The sequence below is a fragment of the Notechis scutatus genome, chromosome 1 (assembly GCF_049901735.1).
Source record: "Notechis scutatus isolate UNSWTSFEM ecotype Mainland chromosome 1, rNotScu1.2, whole genome shotgun sequence".
NCBI classification, from domain to species: Eukaryota; Metazoa; Chordata; class Lepidosauria; order Squamata; family Elapidae; genus Notechis; species Notechis scutatus.
The window spans coordinates 209,977,522-209,995,004 of NC_142009.1; the positions used below are offsets into that span (position 1 = coordinate 209,977,522).

General features: G+C 37.0%; 1 protein-coding gene across 1 annotated transcript in view; it reads left to right on the top strand.

Moving 5' to 3' along the window:
- Window positions 1-658: 658 nt before the first annotated feature.
- DARS1 (aspartyl-tRNA synthetase 1) overlaps window positions 659-17,483 on the top strand; it is a 56,350-nt gene continuing 39,525 nt past the window's right edge. Inside the window, exons 1-4 of the mRNA XM_026665367.2 lie at window positions 659-969; window positions 3,229-3,286; window positions 4,957-5,049; window positions 12,780-12,882. Of these exons, the coding sequence (XP_026521152.2) occupies window positions 670-969; window positions 3,229-3,286; window positions 4,957-5,049; window positions 12,780-12,882 (554 nt within the window). The 5' untranslated portion in view covers window positions 659-669. The remainder of the gene's footprint in view (window positions 970-3,228; window positions 3,287-4,956; window positions 5,050-12,779; window positions 12,883-17,483) is intronic.

The following is a 17,483-nucleotide window of genomic DNA, read 5'->3' on the forward strand; positions in this document are numbered from 1 at the left end:
AGGTGTCTTTAATGCTAGTTGTAGGGTAAACATAAAGTTTTGGGAATGGAAAATAGAATCTCCCTCAATTGTATTAATGTCTGATATGCAGTGCGGGTTCCAGACTGATGAGCTGTATTCGAGTATTGGTCTAGCAAAGGTTTTGTATGCTCTAGTTAGCAATTCGATATTTCCAGAGAAGTTTCGTAAGAACCATAAGCGTAAAAATCATCACAAACTTCAGTACGTATGTGTAAATGTCACACATGGGGCACGTGACTTAAGTTTTAAATTGTTTGTTTGCACGTGGTTTGTTTAGTTTTACGGATGGTAACAGCAGGGGAAAATAAATACGGTAAACAATGTACCTGAGAGTACATTCATTTGCAATCACACAACAGCGCACTCAGGGCAATTTTTCACACTTTTCAAGTATTATGAAATATGAGATATAATCGTTTTATTGTATCTTGAACGGGACAGGCAAGTTTCCTCCACAAATCTGTGCAGAACATCCCTTCTCAAACAGAAACAGACGACACACACACACACATACGCACATAACCCAACACGTGGAGTTGCCACCTTTCCAAAGCTCGCGATAAAACGTTCCCTGCATTGGGCGGGGGTGGGAAGGGTGGAAGGCGGGACGGTCCTGAAAGGCGAGGAGACTCATTGCCGCGTGACGTAATGCTTAGAGCGTGTTCGGCTCTCCTTTGGCGTGCTTTACGTGCCCGGAAGTGGTACGGGAGGACACGCGGAGAGAGCGTTCCAAAAAAAAAAAGCTCGGGGAATCCAGCGAGAGGCGGTGGAAGGCTTGTCAGGTGGTACGGAAAGCTTGAAGGGTCAAAAAAAGTCTGCGCGTGCCCACTCCGCCATCGACTTCCCCCTACCCCCACCCGCTTTTCGCTGCATGTGGTAAAAATGCCGGGCGTTCGTAAAAATCAAGAACGGAACAGCGACCGCCCAATGGAGCCGCCGCCGGCCGATGTGGGTTTCCGACGGGATGGAAGCAGTTTGGGAGGGTAGGGCGGGTTAGGGGGCGAGGGGTGTTGCCGGGGCGTGGGGGACGGGGCGGCGAGGCGGAGGATGAGTTGCAAATGTCAAAAGGCCCAACGTGTTGGATCCGAAGCCCCCAGCCGCCCCTTCGCTCCTGGGACAAAACTTGAGCCGTGAAGGGGTCCCTGCTTCCCTTTCTCCTCTTGGGGCCTTTTCCAAGGCCGCCTCGGACGTGGTTCCGAGACTCTCCATCCACTTCATTTTTCACTTTTGTCCGCTCCTGGTTGCGTTTAGAAGGCATGGGAATTGGCTGAAAGCGAAAGTAGGCGTTGAGAGAGGTTTGGGGCAAAAGAGGTCAAATGGATGAGGGTGAATACCCCCATAGAGGGTGGCTTCCACATCTTTTAAAATTGTCCCGTTTCGTCTGGATAAGCCATGCATTTCTGTGAGAGAGAGACGGGAGTGGTGGTGAGCCAAGGCAAAAATAGGTATATCCACATTACATAGGAAGCCTTTTTCAGATTAAGTTCAGATTAGGTTTTAAGGAGACAAGATTCATTAAAACCAGAGTCAAGCAGGTGTATGACACTGTTGTGTGTAACACTGAGAAGTGGGAAGCTGTGTTCAAAATCTGTCAAGGTAAAAAAAGGAAAACGAGAGCCAGACATAACTCATTTTTGCAGGCAATAGGAATGGGCTAGAAGTAGGCATGATACGGAAGTTACCCTTGAGTTTAAAATCATGTTAATATTCCAGGAAAATTTATTTAGGTCTTTATCTCACTGCTTCATTGTCTCTGGAAATTGTGTTTCTGTAAAACTGCAAGTTTTACCTGATTTGATGTTCTGTCCTTTAAATGTGGGAGAATTCTGCAGTGGTAGATTTTTATTCCCCTTATTGAAACTGCTTACAGATTTGCTACAGGAAATTTGCGTGGAACTGGAAAATACTCTGTTTATATCGAGGGTTTGGTACCCATGAATAAAGGTTCTGGGTACCCATTAGTAAAATTAAAATATTCTTTATGCATCTATTTATGACAGCTTGCTGTACTAAAAGTATTTTTGTCACATTCTGTTCAGAACTATTTTTGTTTTTACAAAGTTCAAGCTCACAAAGTACTTGTTCAAGAAGTTTATTCAAGCTGTTTTGAGGTTTCTTTTGCTATCACAAATGTTATTTTATAACAGAATTTATTAAAATTCTGATTTTAATTCTTACACAGTTTTATAGAATTGAATACACGCACTGCTTTTAAAGTGTTCTTAGTAATGAGTGGGCTGCAAGGATCAATGGAAGTTGAACATAGTTTAATAAAGGAATGCACCTACTGTTTCAGATTGATTGTTCATTTCAGTTCTATTTATGCATGTATTTGGAAAATCAAAAAATGCCTTTTCTCCTGTCTGGTGTAGCTGTCAGGCCTCAGACAGGCCTTTTTTCAGCCACATATCCTGAGTTGCAAACTATCTTTATTGCATCTCTGAAAAACATATTCCTTTTCAAAATCCCCAACACGTGCATAATACGATTAAAACTTGCTGCACAACATTTTTGTATTGTTCAGGACATACATTTTACTGCAGTGTTAATGTTTTAATTTCAATTTTATGATTGCCTTTCTATTTTTATGCCTTAATGCATGACATATTTTGCATAGCCCCATTTCTGGGAATTCTTTCTTTTGTTTTTCTATTTGCATACCTATCAAGTACAAGCCTAAGTAAACAATGAACTCTGTCACCCTCCTCAGAAACTACTGCATTCTCACAAGTTATAACAGAATATATGAATTATATCTGTTAGCAGTATTAATAACTCTTATTTTCCATCCTTTTATAATTGCAGTAGAGAAGTATAGTTATTATTCAGTTCTCAAGGTTCAAATTACACCATGCTTCAAGCAAAAATGGAAAGAGAATGGAGTCCTACGTGGTGCACATTTCCTGTGCTTATCACCAGTAATAAATGATGAAAGTAATTTAGTACATGGAACTGAATCTTACTGATTACATATATGTGTAATATGAGTGATTCATGTATCTCATTGTGCTCAGAGGTGAATTTATTTTAAACTCCATTACTATTGTATATTTCAAAATCTCAGGCTAGCGTGCAGATTAGTTAATTAATTCTAAACTTCATATGTAGAATATGTTGTTCACCCACCAAGAATGATAATGAAATATATCAAAGCATGACTGTTCGATTATGGTACTTTATTATAATTTGTTGCTGTTCTCTTTTCAGGATTATGCAAAAGAAAGGTATGGAATATTGCCAATGATACAGTCACAGGAAAAACCAGGTCAGTTTCAAAATTCTGTAAAACATACAGAGAAGTAGTCAGTAATACAATAAGTAACATAGTGCTGATCATGGCCTCAAATTAGTTTTGTTTCTAGCTTTGATGGAGGCAGTTTGAGCTTTTCCGATATTCTCAGGAGAATCTTCAGCCAGCACACCATACATTCACACTTCAAACCCAAGAATACACTAAGGCAGAAGCTTGTCCACCCCAAGGATAAAATATCCAGACACAAACTAAGCAACGTGGTATATGCAGTACAATGCATATACATGTGCAGATCTGTACATTGGGGAAATAAAACAACCCCTTCATAAATGCATGTCACAACATAGAACAAACCCATCAGGACTAGATTCAGCAGTCCATCTGCATTTAAAAGACAAAGGCCACTCTTTTGAAGACAGCAAAGTCCACATTTTGGGCAGAGAGGACCACTGGTTTGAAAGAGGGGTCAATGTAGCCATCTCTGACATCTATCTCCAGTCTACAATGCAGTCCTTTCAACAGTTCCAAGAAGGCTTCACACCCATTTGCACGATTCAGGTGACCCTGATGACATGGATAAACCTCCAGATGGCCTCAACGACTCACTAACAGAAGGCAAATGACCTCTGCAAGGAGTATAAATCCTTCCATTTCCCACCATCCAGTCAGAGCTGAAGAAGCTTCTTGGATGAAAAGCAAAATGTCTTCAAAGAAAAATTAGAAAGTCCAGTTGCCTCTTGAAAAAGCACTTTGGGACAACCATGACTGGATGACTGAGAATCTCCATGGACGTATCCCAACATTACCAATACTATAGTAGTGCTTGATTTAACAACCATTTGTTTAGTGACCGTACAAAATCACAATATCATTTTAAAATGTGATTTATGGCCCGTTTCCATACTTATGACCACAGCAACATCCTCAGAGTCATGTGATCAAAATTTGGACACTAGGCAACGAGCTTGTATTTACAGTAGTTGCAGTATCTCAGGGTCATGTGATCAATATTTGCAACCTTCCCAGCTGGCTTCTGACAAGCAAAGTCAATGGGGAAAGCTGAGTTTGATTCATTTAATAACTACAGTAATTCATTTAATAATCCAAGCAAAAAGATTATAAAACTGGGCATGACTCACTTAACAATTGTCTTGTTTAACAACAGAAATTCTGATCTCAGTTGAGGTCATAAGTTGAGCGTTACCCATATTCACAAATTCCTACCCATTTCCATTTTAGAAATATAAATATTGGAATTATACAATACTGCAGGACTACTGATCTTCTAGACAAGAAAAGAAAGTTTACATTGGTCTCATCTTATTCATATGTTCACGTAGTTATCAAATGCATATGACATTTTGCATCTAGAACATGATTAGAAATTTTCAAATATTCATAGAGACATTTATGGACAAGAAGTGCACAGTGGCAATTTTCTGCAGTTTTTCCTTCTCTTCCCTGTTCCCCAATTCCATTTTATCATCCACCTAAACTTTAAGGGGAAGAAAGGAATTATAGAAGAGTCAGAATTGCTGTCTTGTCCCATTCCCAGCAACACATTGAGTATAATAATAAGCCTGGATCCAACCCACAATTTTGCTAAGAGATTCAATAAATAGTTTTTCATGTAAATATGAATAAAATGTTCTCTCTATATATCACTATATTTTTATATGCAGATCGTGTGTTGGTACGAATAAAGGATTTGACAGGAGAGAAAGCTGATGAAACTGTTTGGGTTCGTGGCAGGATTCATACTAGTAGAGCAAAAGGTAAGACTGCTTCTTTTGATATTGTAATGAGTTAGAAAGGCTCAAGTATTATCTTCTTGCCTGATGTGTTTCTTATATGTATTTCTATTACTTGTATCACATGCATCCTATCTTTTTCCATTTCCATTGCTGCCAAATGTTCTTTTCCATATATTCATATACTTGTGATATGTGCATAACATTCATATTAGTTTTAAACATCACCAAATCCAAAAACTCAAGATGATGTGAATGTTGAAAACCATAAAATATAATTGAAATCCACTAACTACCCATCATCCACCAGTTAGGACCACACATTTCCCTGGCTTTTGGGAAGGTGGTATTCCAGATGGTGGACACAGTAACAGAAGGAGGTATGACTTTTGGGGTGCTACAGGACTGCAATAGCACTTAGACTTATATACCGCTTCACAATGCTTTAGAGCCCTCTCTAAGCTGTTTACAGAGTCAGCATATTTCCCCCTAGTTGATAGAACCCAAAATATACCCTGTGAGATCTTACAGGATGGGCAAAGATAATTGGAGAAGGACAGTACCATGAATAACTCTGTTGTAACCAATTAACAAATTGTACCCAGAAACCCACTGATAAATTGTGCACCTCATAGAAGAAAAAAGTCACAGAGATGCACCAAGATGTACCTGTAATTGCTAGCATGTTCTATTCCATTGCAATGGGCTGAGATATCAATAGGCTGATGATACTTAGTGGTTCTTCTCTGCCCCTATGTGGACATCTGGTGTTCATAGGCTGTGACAGTCTAAAGAAGAAATAGCTTCAACTGAACCCTGGAAAGACTGTGGCTCTAGGGACCCTCTAGTTCTGGGGCTCTGCCATCTTTGGTGCTAGATGGGACTTCATTGCTCCAAATAGATCTTATGAGCAATGTGGGGGTCCTCCTGGATTCACAACTCTTGTTTGAGGAGCAGGTGGCAGTCATTGCTAGGAGGGATTTTGCACAACTTTATGTTGTGCACCAGTTCTCCCATTCATAGATCAAAGGGTTCTACTCATGATCACTCATGCCCTTGTTACCTCTCTGTTGGACTATTGTAATGTGTGTTTCATGGCACTTCTCTTGAAGAGTATCTAGAAAGTTCAGCTGGTGCAAAATGCAGTGGCCCAGGCAGTTCTGTATTCCTCACAGAACACATATTACACCTCTACTCCGTGACTGCATTTTGTTACTAGTTTGTTTCCAGATCCAATTCAAATCAAATCAAATCAAATCAGTATAGAGCTGGAAGGGATCTTGAAGATCTTCTTGTCCAACCCCCTGCTGCTCAAGCAGGAGATTCTATATTATTGCAGTCAGGTGGCTGTCCAGACTTTTCTTAAAAACCTCCAGTGATGAAGCACCTACAACTTCTGAAGGCCAGCTGTTCCACCACTGGTGTCCTCACTGTTAGGAAGTTTCTCATTAATTCCAGGTTGCTTGTCTCCTTGATTAGTTTCCATCCATGGTTTCTTGTCTTGCCTAATGGTGCTTTGGGAAATAAGTTGACCCTCTCTTTATTTTTTTTTCATTTGCATCATCTATACATTCCTAGTGCTAGTTTTGACCTTTAAAACCCCACAGGGCATAGATCCAGGTTATTTGAGGGACTTCTTATCCTCAATTACCTCTTCCCATCGCACCAGAGCTAGTAGAGAGGGTATGCTGCAGCTTTCATTAGGGACCTACATTTGGTGAACCCTAGGCAATGGATCTTCTCAGCTGTGGTGCCAATGTTGTGGGATATCTTTCCCACTAAGGCTGGTCTGGCACCATTGCTCCTGATTTTCTGAAAGTCTTTCAAGACCTGGTTGTACCATCAGGCCTGGAATTCCCAGACTAGTGAACTTGTAAGATAGAGCCATTATTGTTAACATCCCTTTGCCCATTATTTTTTAGCTGTGTTTTATCGTTTTTGATCATTTTTATTTGTGAATTTTTTAAAACTTTGTGGTACTCTGTCCCGAGTTATTTGGTTTGAGAGATGGGCAGCTATATAAATTTATATAGCATATAAACTTAATATATAAATAGTTACGTTTTATATAAACTTTAAGACTAAATAATTTCTGGACCAATGATAGCTTCAAGGGCAGACCCATAGAGAGCACCTTACAGTAATCCAGATGACAAGGAATTTGGATGTGAGTGACTTTAGTCATTTCTTTGAGCAACTTGTTAAAAGCTAAATACCCAGGAAAATTAGTATCAGCACAGGAAGTTTGCAAATCAGAATTCCAGGTTATGTCAAGCACAACTTGAGTTAAGCAAATAAAAACATTTTTAAGAATTCTAGTTTCTAGTTAACAATTGATAAAAAGAGTGTTCCAGGGTGTAAAATGGTCCAATCTACTGTTTGAAATAATAGCCTGGGAAGTTTACTCATGGGAACAGTACAGGAGATATATATGTCAGCGTGACATTTTGGATGAGAGCATTGGATATTTCCTTGTGGTAACACTATCTTCTAGATAGGTGCGGCAGGACAGAGTCTTGGCTTCTAGATTATAATTCTGATAGTAGATGCTCTAGGTTTCTGCTTCTTTTTTCTACTCTCCTCATGGATTTTTATGGAATGTTTTTTAATATAAGAAAAGCATGTTCTCTTAATTACTGAAGCTCTGTGAACACTTCTACAATACACATGTACATTTACTCTAATTGTGTTGTTGGATTTTATAACTGGTAAACTTTTTTGTGATGAAAATATATCTAAGTATCCTTTTAAATACCTATAAGATCATAAAAACATATAGAATTCATTTAGATTTAAACCCTCAAAGCATTGCTAAATTAATAGTCATGCCAGAATTTCTTTTTTTCAAACTAAAATCATGGCTTTTTATGCAGTTTAAAGAAATTGGAAACCCTGGAACAAATTGAACTTTCATGTTGTGCAAAATGAAAGGCTTCAGTTCTTTAAAGGAAAAAGGAAAAAAAAAATCTGCTCTTAATAGCAACCTCAGAGGAAGTTCTCAGTCTAAGCTCCATACTGTCTTATGCAGACCCACCTTGCCTCTCATTTTACTTTACTATGGAAACAGCTTTTCTTGGACATCTGCTTCTAGCACATGAATTTTAAATATCTTTTGACATCTTTAGGTGACATCTGAAACTGACAGTTGTGTTGATCAAAGTTTATTTCCTCTGTAGATAAAAACAGTGTTATATAAGATCACAGCTAGGACAACAGCCTGTTTTTTTTAAAAAATTTTTTAGTGATGCTGGAAACAACAAACGGTTGCACATTATAGTTCTGTAGTAAAGTAGATCAAATGATGTATTATTTTGTGCCACTAATTCTGTGAAAATCATATTAATCTGCCCTCTGAAAAGTAGGATACAGACAAATGTTAAGAGCATTCATGCTGTGGCTCATCAAGTCTGTGAACAGAGCCAGCCGCTGTCAGTTCACATTCTTGTATTGTGAAACTAATATTGCTCTTAGTAATTGGATTGGTTAGTACCATGTTCATTATTCCAGGTGTAAGCTTTTACTATATGAGATTTCCAATAGATAGATCCTAGTAAGCAGTTGAAAAAAAAAGGAATTCTCCTATTTTCTTGGTGTTAGCTATAATACCTATAGCTATAGTATCCTGAACTGCTTGACTGATAATAACTGACAGCATTCGGGTTGAGTCTCCTTTGGGTTCCCTTAATCTCCCTTAGTTTCAGAGCTAATATCAATTTCTGCAGAAGCTAATTCACAATTTTAGGGAATGCATCTTTTAACTTTTAAACTTCTTAAACCAGGTTAAGGGAAGTTGAGTAATTCCTAGAATTATAGAGGTGTTGTAATAAATGTTAGACTATTTTAAACAATGGCTATTTTGACTTGATAAATAATATCTCTTAACTCAAGAGACAGAATCTTGCCAGTGTTCTTTTTAAAAGATTTTTTTAAAAATTGAACCCCATAAATTCTAATTTCTCATTGATTAACATGAGGACTTTAGATAGAAACGCAAATAAATAATTTATCATAATATGCTGAATGCCCCCATTCTGACTGTAATATATTTATATGTAAATAGGTTTGTTCTTCAATATCTTCTTTGATTTAGTCCCCCTGCTAATTATTTTCTGTTAAAATATTTTTAAACTCTTCATGTGCTTGATGAATAAGCATAGCAATTCAGTACAGGTAGTCCTCGACTTACAACCATTCTTTTAGTGACTGTTTGAAGTTAGAACAGCATTGCAAAAAGTGACTTGTGACCATTTTTCACTCTTTCGACTGTTGCAGATCCCCCGTGGTCACAAGATCAAACTTTGGATGCTTGGCAACTGGCATGTATTTATTAACGGTTGCCATGACTCAGGATCATGTGATCACTTTTGCAAACAAAGTCAGTGGGGAAGCCAGAAGTCACTTAAGAACTATACTACTAAGTTAACTGCAGAGATTCATTTGACAACTATGGCAACTTTTCAACTTTTGTGATTTTTTTTTTAAAAATTGGGCAGCATCGTTGTAGTGGGGAGTAGGGTGATTCTTCTTTACCTTTAAATGATAAAATGTCACATTAGAAACTATGTCGATACTGCAATTCATGGAATGGGATACTTTTAAAAATAACATGAAAATAAATTTGATTAGTCTTTGGAAGATTTGGTTGTCCTTCCTTCATTGTAGTAGAATAACAATCCATAATCAAGATAATTACTAAAATAAAAGTTTAGGAGTTTTTTATTTTTTGCTTTTAGTAGGATTTTATTTGGAGTTAAGGTCATGAGCCTGACATTGTGCTGTTAAGTACTGTAATAGTGAAGTGATGGTTCAGAACTATATTCTGATTTACAAACTAAAAAGTTGATTTACCAACAGAAGGCTCACCAGGTTTAGGTATTTCTCAGTTTTATTATGTATTAATAGCTTAGAAAATCATTTAGCTGATATGCTGCTTTTATAAAGCAGAAGTTGTTAAAACAATACAATTAGTGAAGATGATCTAATAACATGTGGCATTCTTCAAAAAGAATGCTGTTTTAAGGTGCTATAAATAAAAAGAAAGCCAGTGCAGATTATAAAACATATTGGCTTGCACTGCATAATAAGTGGACAGTCACAATAAGTTCCAAATTAAAATAGGGAAGTCTTGACAAAATGTTAATGTTAAAAGCATCATAGCATCAGTCATTGAGATGTGGGTTGCTCTGGTGCAAGAAAAGTTGCAACTAACAAATCATCAAGATTTTTAAATTGCCACTTTGCTCACATGGACCTGGAATAACAAAGCTTGATCAAGGAGTACATCTTGATTCTCACCCCTACTAGATAGACCAGATCTGGAAACTGATTCCATGGGAAGACTAGAATTATATGTTACTGAGACGTACAATACTGTAGTAATAAAATCTTGCAAGTCTGCCTGGATTTCTCCTTCCCACTCTCTTATACCCCAGGGAGTCAAGAGGAGCCAGTCTTTCATGCCTGCCTAGTCTCAGTGTATACTTCTGCACCTGTTACTGTCTTAATGGCTTCCGGTTTGATTTCCCCAAGGTGACCCTATAAAAATCGTACTTACTTCTCTAGGGGAACTGTAAACAGGTCAATAAAGTCCTGTTCTATTCCATTCAAAGTCATAAAATAGACATCATAAGCATTTTTATTTCCTATTTTTCCCCCAATTGCTCCCTCACAGCATTCCTGAGTAGATATTAAAATATATTGGAGACAGAATTATATAATATAATGCAATTTAAATGCTATAGGATTGACGGTAGTCTAGTCCCCTATTCTGGAAGAATATTCTATTCTGTACCACCACATTCCATTGAATAGAGTTGTTTCAGAAAGGGAACATGGTGGATGTTAGCAACAGTGACCATAGAAGTGGCCTCTGTGGCACAAAGTGTCTTGGGGTGAAATCTTAGATATAATTCTGTCTGATACAGAAGACTTTAGTGCGCTAACCCTCATATATTTTCAGTTAGATTATTGTATTATGTTATTTGTGAGTCTTCCATAAATGTAGTCTGTAAACCTTAACGGGGGTTAAATACAATAACTGGAATTAATATTTATGATTATGCTAGTAATATTGTTCACTGGCTCCGAGTATGTTTTAGATCCAATTCAAAGCTCTTATGTTGATTTACAGATTTCTTAATGATGTTGAGTTTATTACATCTGAACAAATGTTTCTCTTATTTCTATATAGTAGATAGATGTCAGGTCAAAGGAGTTGTAGAAGTTCATAAACTGGGCCTGTTTCACAAGGGGAGGAAACTATTAAACTATTATTTTCCATAATCTATTTTGAATGTTAAATATCTATATTTCATATTTTCCCAGTTGTTTTTCCTTGATTGTTTTGTTCCCAGGTTTAGCTATATCTACACAATTACTCTTTTTAATTTATTGTTATATCAGGTGTATTGTGTTGTAGAAGGTGATCAGTTTGTAAGTGAAAATCCCACAAAATTTTAGTAGAATTTTCAACTACTTGCTCAATTTTGTAGTCATATTACCTTCAGGAAACATGTAACTTTATTTTTTTGTACAGATGCCCAAGAATCATAGTGACTATTCTGTCAAGATGTTGTTTGGGCAATGTTGCTACATCCAGTAATTATATGATCTTTGGTTTCATTTTTTTCTTCATAAATTGTTCAGTTGATAACGTGTTAAATACTTGATTTCATCTTTTTTGTTTGTAATTTTTATTTATTACCATTATTTGAAACAAGTATACCATATGCCAAGATTCCTTTCTGAAATGAAATCTGTCAAAAGACATTGGTAAGAGAAAGATTAGAGTATTTTTAACCTGACAAACAATCCAGATTAATCTACCTGTTTATAGAGCTTGATTCACAATTATTATGTTACTTTTGTATTAGGCAACCAGGAAGAATTAGTAGATGAGTTGGAGAAGACAGGATTACAGATGCTGAATTTCATTTTTGACATCATGGAATAGCCAAATTAAAATGATAAATGCCCTCCAACATTGGGTACTGGAGAAAACCTATAGAAAGCCAGCTGTGGAGGCTTTGTTTGGCATTGCTACTGCTACCGCTCTACCTGAAGTAAATTATAATCTAGCAAAGAATGGGACATGAATCTGCACCCTGTAGCCTCCAAATAGTTTACACTTCAGTTCTAATTGTGATTTAAAATATCTATAAGGCATCAGGTTGCTTAACTTTGGATTAAAGAAGTAACTGAAAAAGCATCTGTTTGTTCAGTCTCTGTCTTCTCCCTTCTGTTCAATGATATTTATTAAGTGCTTTGAACATGCCAAATTAAGTCAAAAAGGTAAGGCAGATTGGAAACCTCAGAATCAACCTATTCTGCTTTGAATCTTAGTTACCTTAGATCTGAAGGTATTGCCTTGGTTTATGTATCTTCATCTTTCTAAAATGTTTGCATTTCTTTACACACAAGTAACTACATCATTCTTTACATCATATTATTTTTATCATTTAGCAAGGGCAAGTGAGCTTTTTTCTGAAATGTATATACCATCCCCTGATATTTTTTTCCCTGAAGAATAATTTCCTTTAACAAAAATAAGAAAAAATAAATTCAAGATTATTGTGGTGGAAAAGCCACAGCAAAAACTGTGCAGTACAGGTCTGTGATTGTACTTTGCTTTATAGTTCTAAAGTCTGGCCTGATATTAAAGGAATAGACCTTTTTTTTAAAAAAAATTCATTCAGAAACTTCCCATGTAATTTGTCCTGGAAACACTTGCATTGTTTCTTCATCTTTCTTTTCAGGAAAACAGTGTTTCTTAGTCATACGTCAGCAGCAGTTTAACATCCAGGCTTTAGTGGCTGTGGGAGACCATGCAAGTAAGCAGATGGTAAAGTTTGCTGCCAAGTAAGTAAGCAATTATATCCTGTTACCACAGTGGACAATTGTGGGAATTCTGTCTCCCGGGGGTTGGGACCCTTTTCACACATTAACATCAATGCTGTACTTGTTTTTTAAAATGTAGTTATTTAAAATTTGTCAGTTCACTATAACACTGAGTGCCTTAACATTTACAAAAGACAAAATGGAACCCAGGCCTGAAGTTCATTCTGGGCTGCTAAAGGGACATTCTTTGCATAGACAGTTACCATTTATTTCAGCTAGCTAACAAAACGATTGGCAAGTTCAGCTCCGAGACATTATTTTCTTGGATGTCTCTATGTCCCTGTGAACTCAGTCTCAACCTTTTTTTTCCTTTTAAGTATCAGTTCCTAGCTATGTGATGTACTTCATCTTGTCTATAAAGAGCAAGGGCAAATTAAAAGGTGTTTAGAAGTTCAGCACTGCGTTTTTTTTTTTTTCTTAAAAGGGAAAGAATTAAGAATCTAATTTAAATTCCATTAATTGGTCTCACTGGTGCTTAATCTTGTTCTGTGTAGGGTTTTTTCCCCCCTCATCAAGCATTTTCCTAATGGTAATTGACTCTGTTTCTGTTTTACCAAAAAAAAAAAATACTGCAATCAGTGGGCTCCTCCTTTTTTGTAGATACCTTTAAATTTTTGGCCTGATGATGTGATGGTTCCTTGGGTTACCAAAGTAATCTGGCTGGATGACTTTGGACCAGTCTCACATACACTCTCAATCCAAACTATCTCACAGGATTGTTGTTGTGGGGAAAATAGGAGGAGGAAGGTGAGCTGGATATGTTTGCCGCCTTGAGATATTTATAGACAATAATAAAGGCAGGATACAAATCAAATAAATAAATAAAATCTGGAAACAAGGACAGAAAGCAAGATTTCCTGGAAACAAACTAAACTATGAATTACAGAGTACTTCTAGACTTGCTTTTAGAACTTTGAGTCTGAGTCTCTTCTGATATTTACATTAAACAAGTAAGAATGAGAAAGGGAATTGGGTGTCAAAGAGTCTTTTTGTTCTAAGATGAATAACAAAATGTACATACTTACAATTATTCACTTTTAATTGGTATGTTGTATCCAAATTTAAGGATTACTTTAGTGATTAAAAACATACTTGTACAAGATGTTTGAAATGCTGCTGTTCTTCCTTTTGTCAGTAAAAAGAATGAACTCTCGTTATAATCCAGGTTTTAGTCAATTGAAATCTCAGAACAGGATCCCCCCACTTTTTTGTAGCCCTGTCTCAATTCTTTTATACTATTAAAAATTACAGTGTAAGCCTAAACTTGACTTAATAGGTTTTTAAAAGCCCCTTCTGAACTGAAGTAAACAGAAATGTTAAATCTACCATTGCAAACGTTTGGATTCCCCTAAAAGCCAGGAGAAATCCCATCCAGTTGGCCATATAGAGGCAGCAGAGGTGGGTGTCTATCTGTGCTCTAACCTATGTGATGAGATGATGAGATTTGTACTTTCTGAAAAAGAGAAATCCCAACAGATCTAGCAATTCAAATTGATGGAGATTATTACTTCTCCTTTCTGAACTGTTCCGACATAATGCTTCGCTAGACCCAATCTTTACTGAAGTATTTCCCCAATCTGATGTTCTCCACATTATTTAGACACTGTTCCCACAATTTTTGAAAGTATCATGTCAGGCAGGGTTTCTCCAACTATTATTGTACATGGTTGTGCACAAAATAAAAGCTCCCCATAGATTTCCTATGGAATAACATGTGTGGGGTATGTTCCATGTAGTAATGTAACAAAAGCTGAATGATCCCAACTGTTTACCAGCTTGTCAGATTTATTTCCTTGCAGTCTAAACAGGCAACAGTTAATTCATAGATGTTTAGTAATATTTAGTAGAAGAAAGGGTAAGGTTACAACACAATTGCAACCAGCACCCTGTTTACAAATTTACTCTTATCTGCTTTCTTCCCATTTTTTTGTCTAGAGTTAAAAGTTCTGTGACTTATTTATGAAGACATAAAAGGTTGCATCAGTTCCCTGTTTTATTAGCCCAGTGTGAGAAGTAATTCATACTGCCTTGGGAAACACTGAGAGTTCATTTTTTTTACAGTAATTTTATTAAGGTTTACAAATACAAAAATCTAAATCTAAACTGAATTAAAGAAAATATAAAAAGTAAAAACTAAAAATGAAAAGAGATATGAAAAAAGAAAAAGAAAATAAATACAAGATTACTCCCCCCGTCTTCCAGGCAAGTATAAACAACCTGGATAACTTAATACCTTATCTTGTATTTCAGTTTTTAAAAATAGCTTCCTTATGATTCAGGCCCGGTCAAACTGAAATCCCATTATAAATAATCAGAAATAATAGCATGCGTGTGTGTGTGTGTGTGTGTGTCTGATCAAACAGATTCATAACTTTTCTATTTTAAAAAATGTTCCATCTTTTGTCCCATCAAATAGTGTCTCACATTGATTCCTTCACATTTTCTCTTTCTCTCCTTTCAAGAACAGCTGCAGAAGTTTCCTTCTCTTCCCTCCTTGGTTTCACACATTCCTTTTGTAAATCCAGATAAGAAAGCTTTCCAGCTCACTCTTCTGATTTATTATTTGTATGCTCCCTTTAATTAATAAGACATCAACTATTTCATTTGTAAATCGATTTTGGTGTTGTTTTCCATATCGCTTATACACTGAACATTTTAAAATCCATTTTCAGATCCACAGCATATTTCACCATATTACTTTTGTAAGCAGCATTTTTTTAAAACTCCAAATCCACATTCAAATCTGTCTCAGTTATTCCCCTATATCATCTACTGTACTACATATATTATTTTATACATGTTTAAACACTGCAGGAAATATTCTTTCAAGTACATCTGGCCCTTTAACTTCCCAAGATCCACATTCTATTCCTCCTTTTGCATTGGAGTTTCTTTCATCTAGGATAGAAGAAGGTTTTTCTCAGTTTCTGAAGTTTCTTAACTCCCAAGAAACCTATAACATCCAGCTTCCTAGTTAAAAGAGAAAATAGGCGAATCCACTATCTCTCTGAAAAGTGACAAACTGTGGTTTCCCCAGTCCCCAGACCTCTCAAACCTGCTGATGAAGACTGTTTCATGAAGTCAGTTTCACAATCCCTTTGTAGTGAGTTTCTGTATAGAGCCAAACATGGGTGATCCTTGTTCTCTCCTTAATTTGGAGAGGAATTCCAAGGAACCAGTCCATTCACTAGCTCCTAATTCAGCCCCATTGGCTCCTCAAAGAGCAGAGCTGTGCTCAGTCTGTTGAATGGAACAAGCCTCATGCTTCTGGATTTACCCACAAATGCAGTATGTGCTCTGTGTAGTGTTTATAATAGCCGTACTTCTTCCAAACCTGGGTAAATTACCCTAAATTAAGTAAAGTGTTTTTTCTTTGGATAATGATACATGAACCCATTACTCAGTCACAACAGGGACATTTAAATAAGAGATTTCTGATAAGCGATAAAAAGGACTTTCTCATAAGAAGTTTTGGGTAATGAAGGAAAAAGTTTGGGGAACATTGATGGATAGTCTCAGGACAAACATACTCTAGCTGATCCATGATTGATGCCCATCAAACCTTACTTGAAGTGTAGCAATAGCAATAACGTTTTAGGCTTATATACCGCCCCATAGTGCTTTACACCATTCCCTGGGCAGTTTACAATGTAAAAGCATTATTTGCATATTGTCCCAGCAATCTGGGTCCTCATTTTACTGACCTCAGAAGGATGGAAGGCTGTGTCAAGGTTGCAGTTCGATCGAACGTCAGGCTGTGGGCGGAGTTTTCCTGCAATTCTGCCCTTTAACCACTGTATCACTCCTCTAAAATGGAGGTAGTCATGATAGAGCCAGTTACCAAAGGCAGTCGTGTCTGAATCTTATAGTAGGTCAAGTAGCATTATGGCTAGAGAGACTCTGGGGTGCAACCTTTAGGTAGTAGCATGACTGGGAAGTTTCCGTGTGGGTCACTCGGATGATCACTATCAGGTCTTCACGCTGGATGCATCACTCAACTAGGCATGACTACAAGTCCTACACTGTATATCAGCCAAGTAATGTGACCAGTGATTTACTCTAAAATGTGATCATCATTAGTTGGTGTTTGAGGAGCACCATTTTTTCCTCACCTCTGATCATACATATCTGGGCAGTGGGCAGCTAGCTACTGGTAATCTGGAGGGTTAGTGAAGGTACTAACCTCAAATGATGGAGGTTAGAAAAGTGAGGGAGAGATTCTTATCGAAGGTTATGAGTTAACATCCAGGTCTGAACAATGAGTTAGCATGTCATCTTTCCTGGAGTGTGCCCTCTTGCACTGGATGTTTGATGAGTAAGAAAGTAAGAAGTAATTTAGTAGTTTTGCCAGATTTAGTAACTAATGCCCCAAACAAGAGCATGTCAGCTATCATGCTTTACTCTGGTTTGCTCAAATTAGCTATCTGAGATAACAGAATATATGTTGGGGCCAGCGTAGCTGCATGAAATAAATCCTGTTTGTTTTGAGCTGTTAACAGAATAAAATTCAACTGGAGCATTCTGTATTCTGCTGGTGTAAAATCTGAACTGTTTTAAGTGTT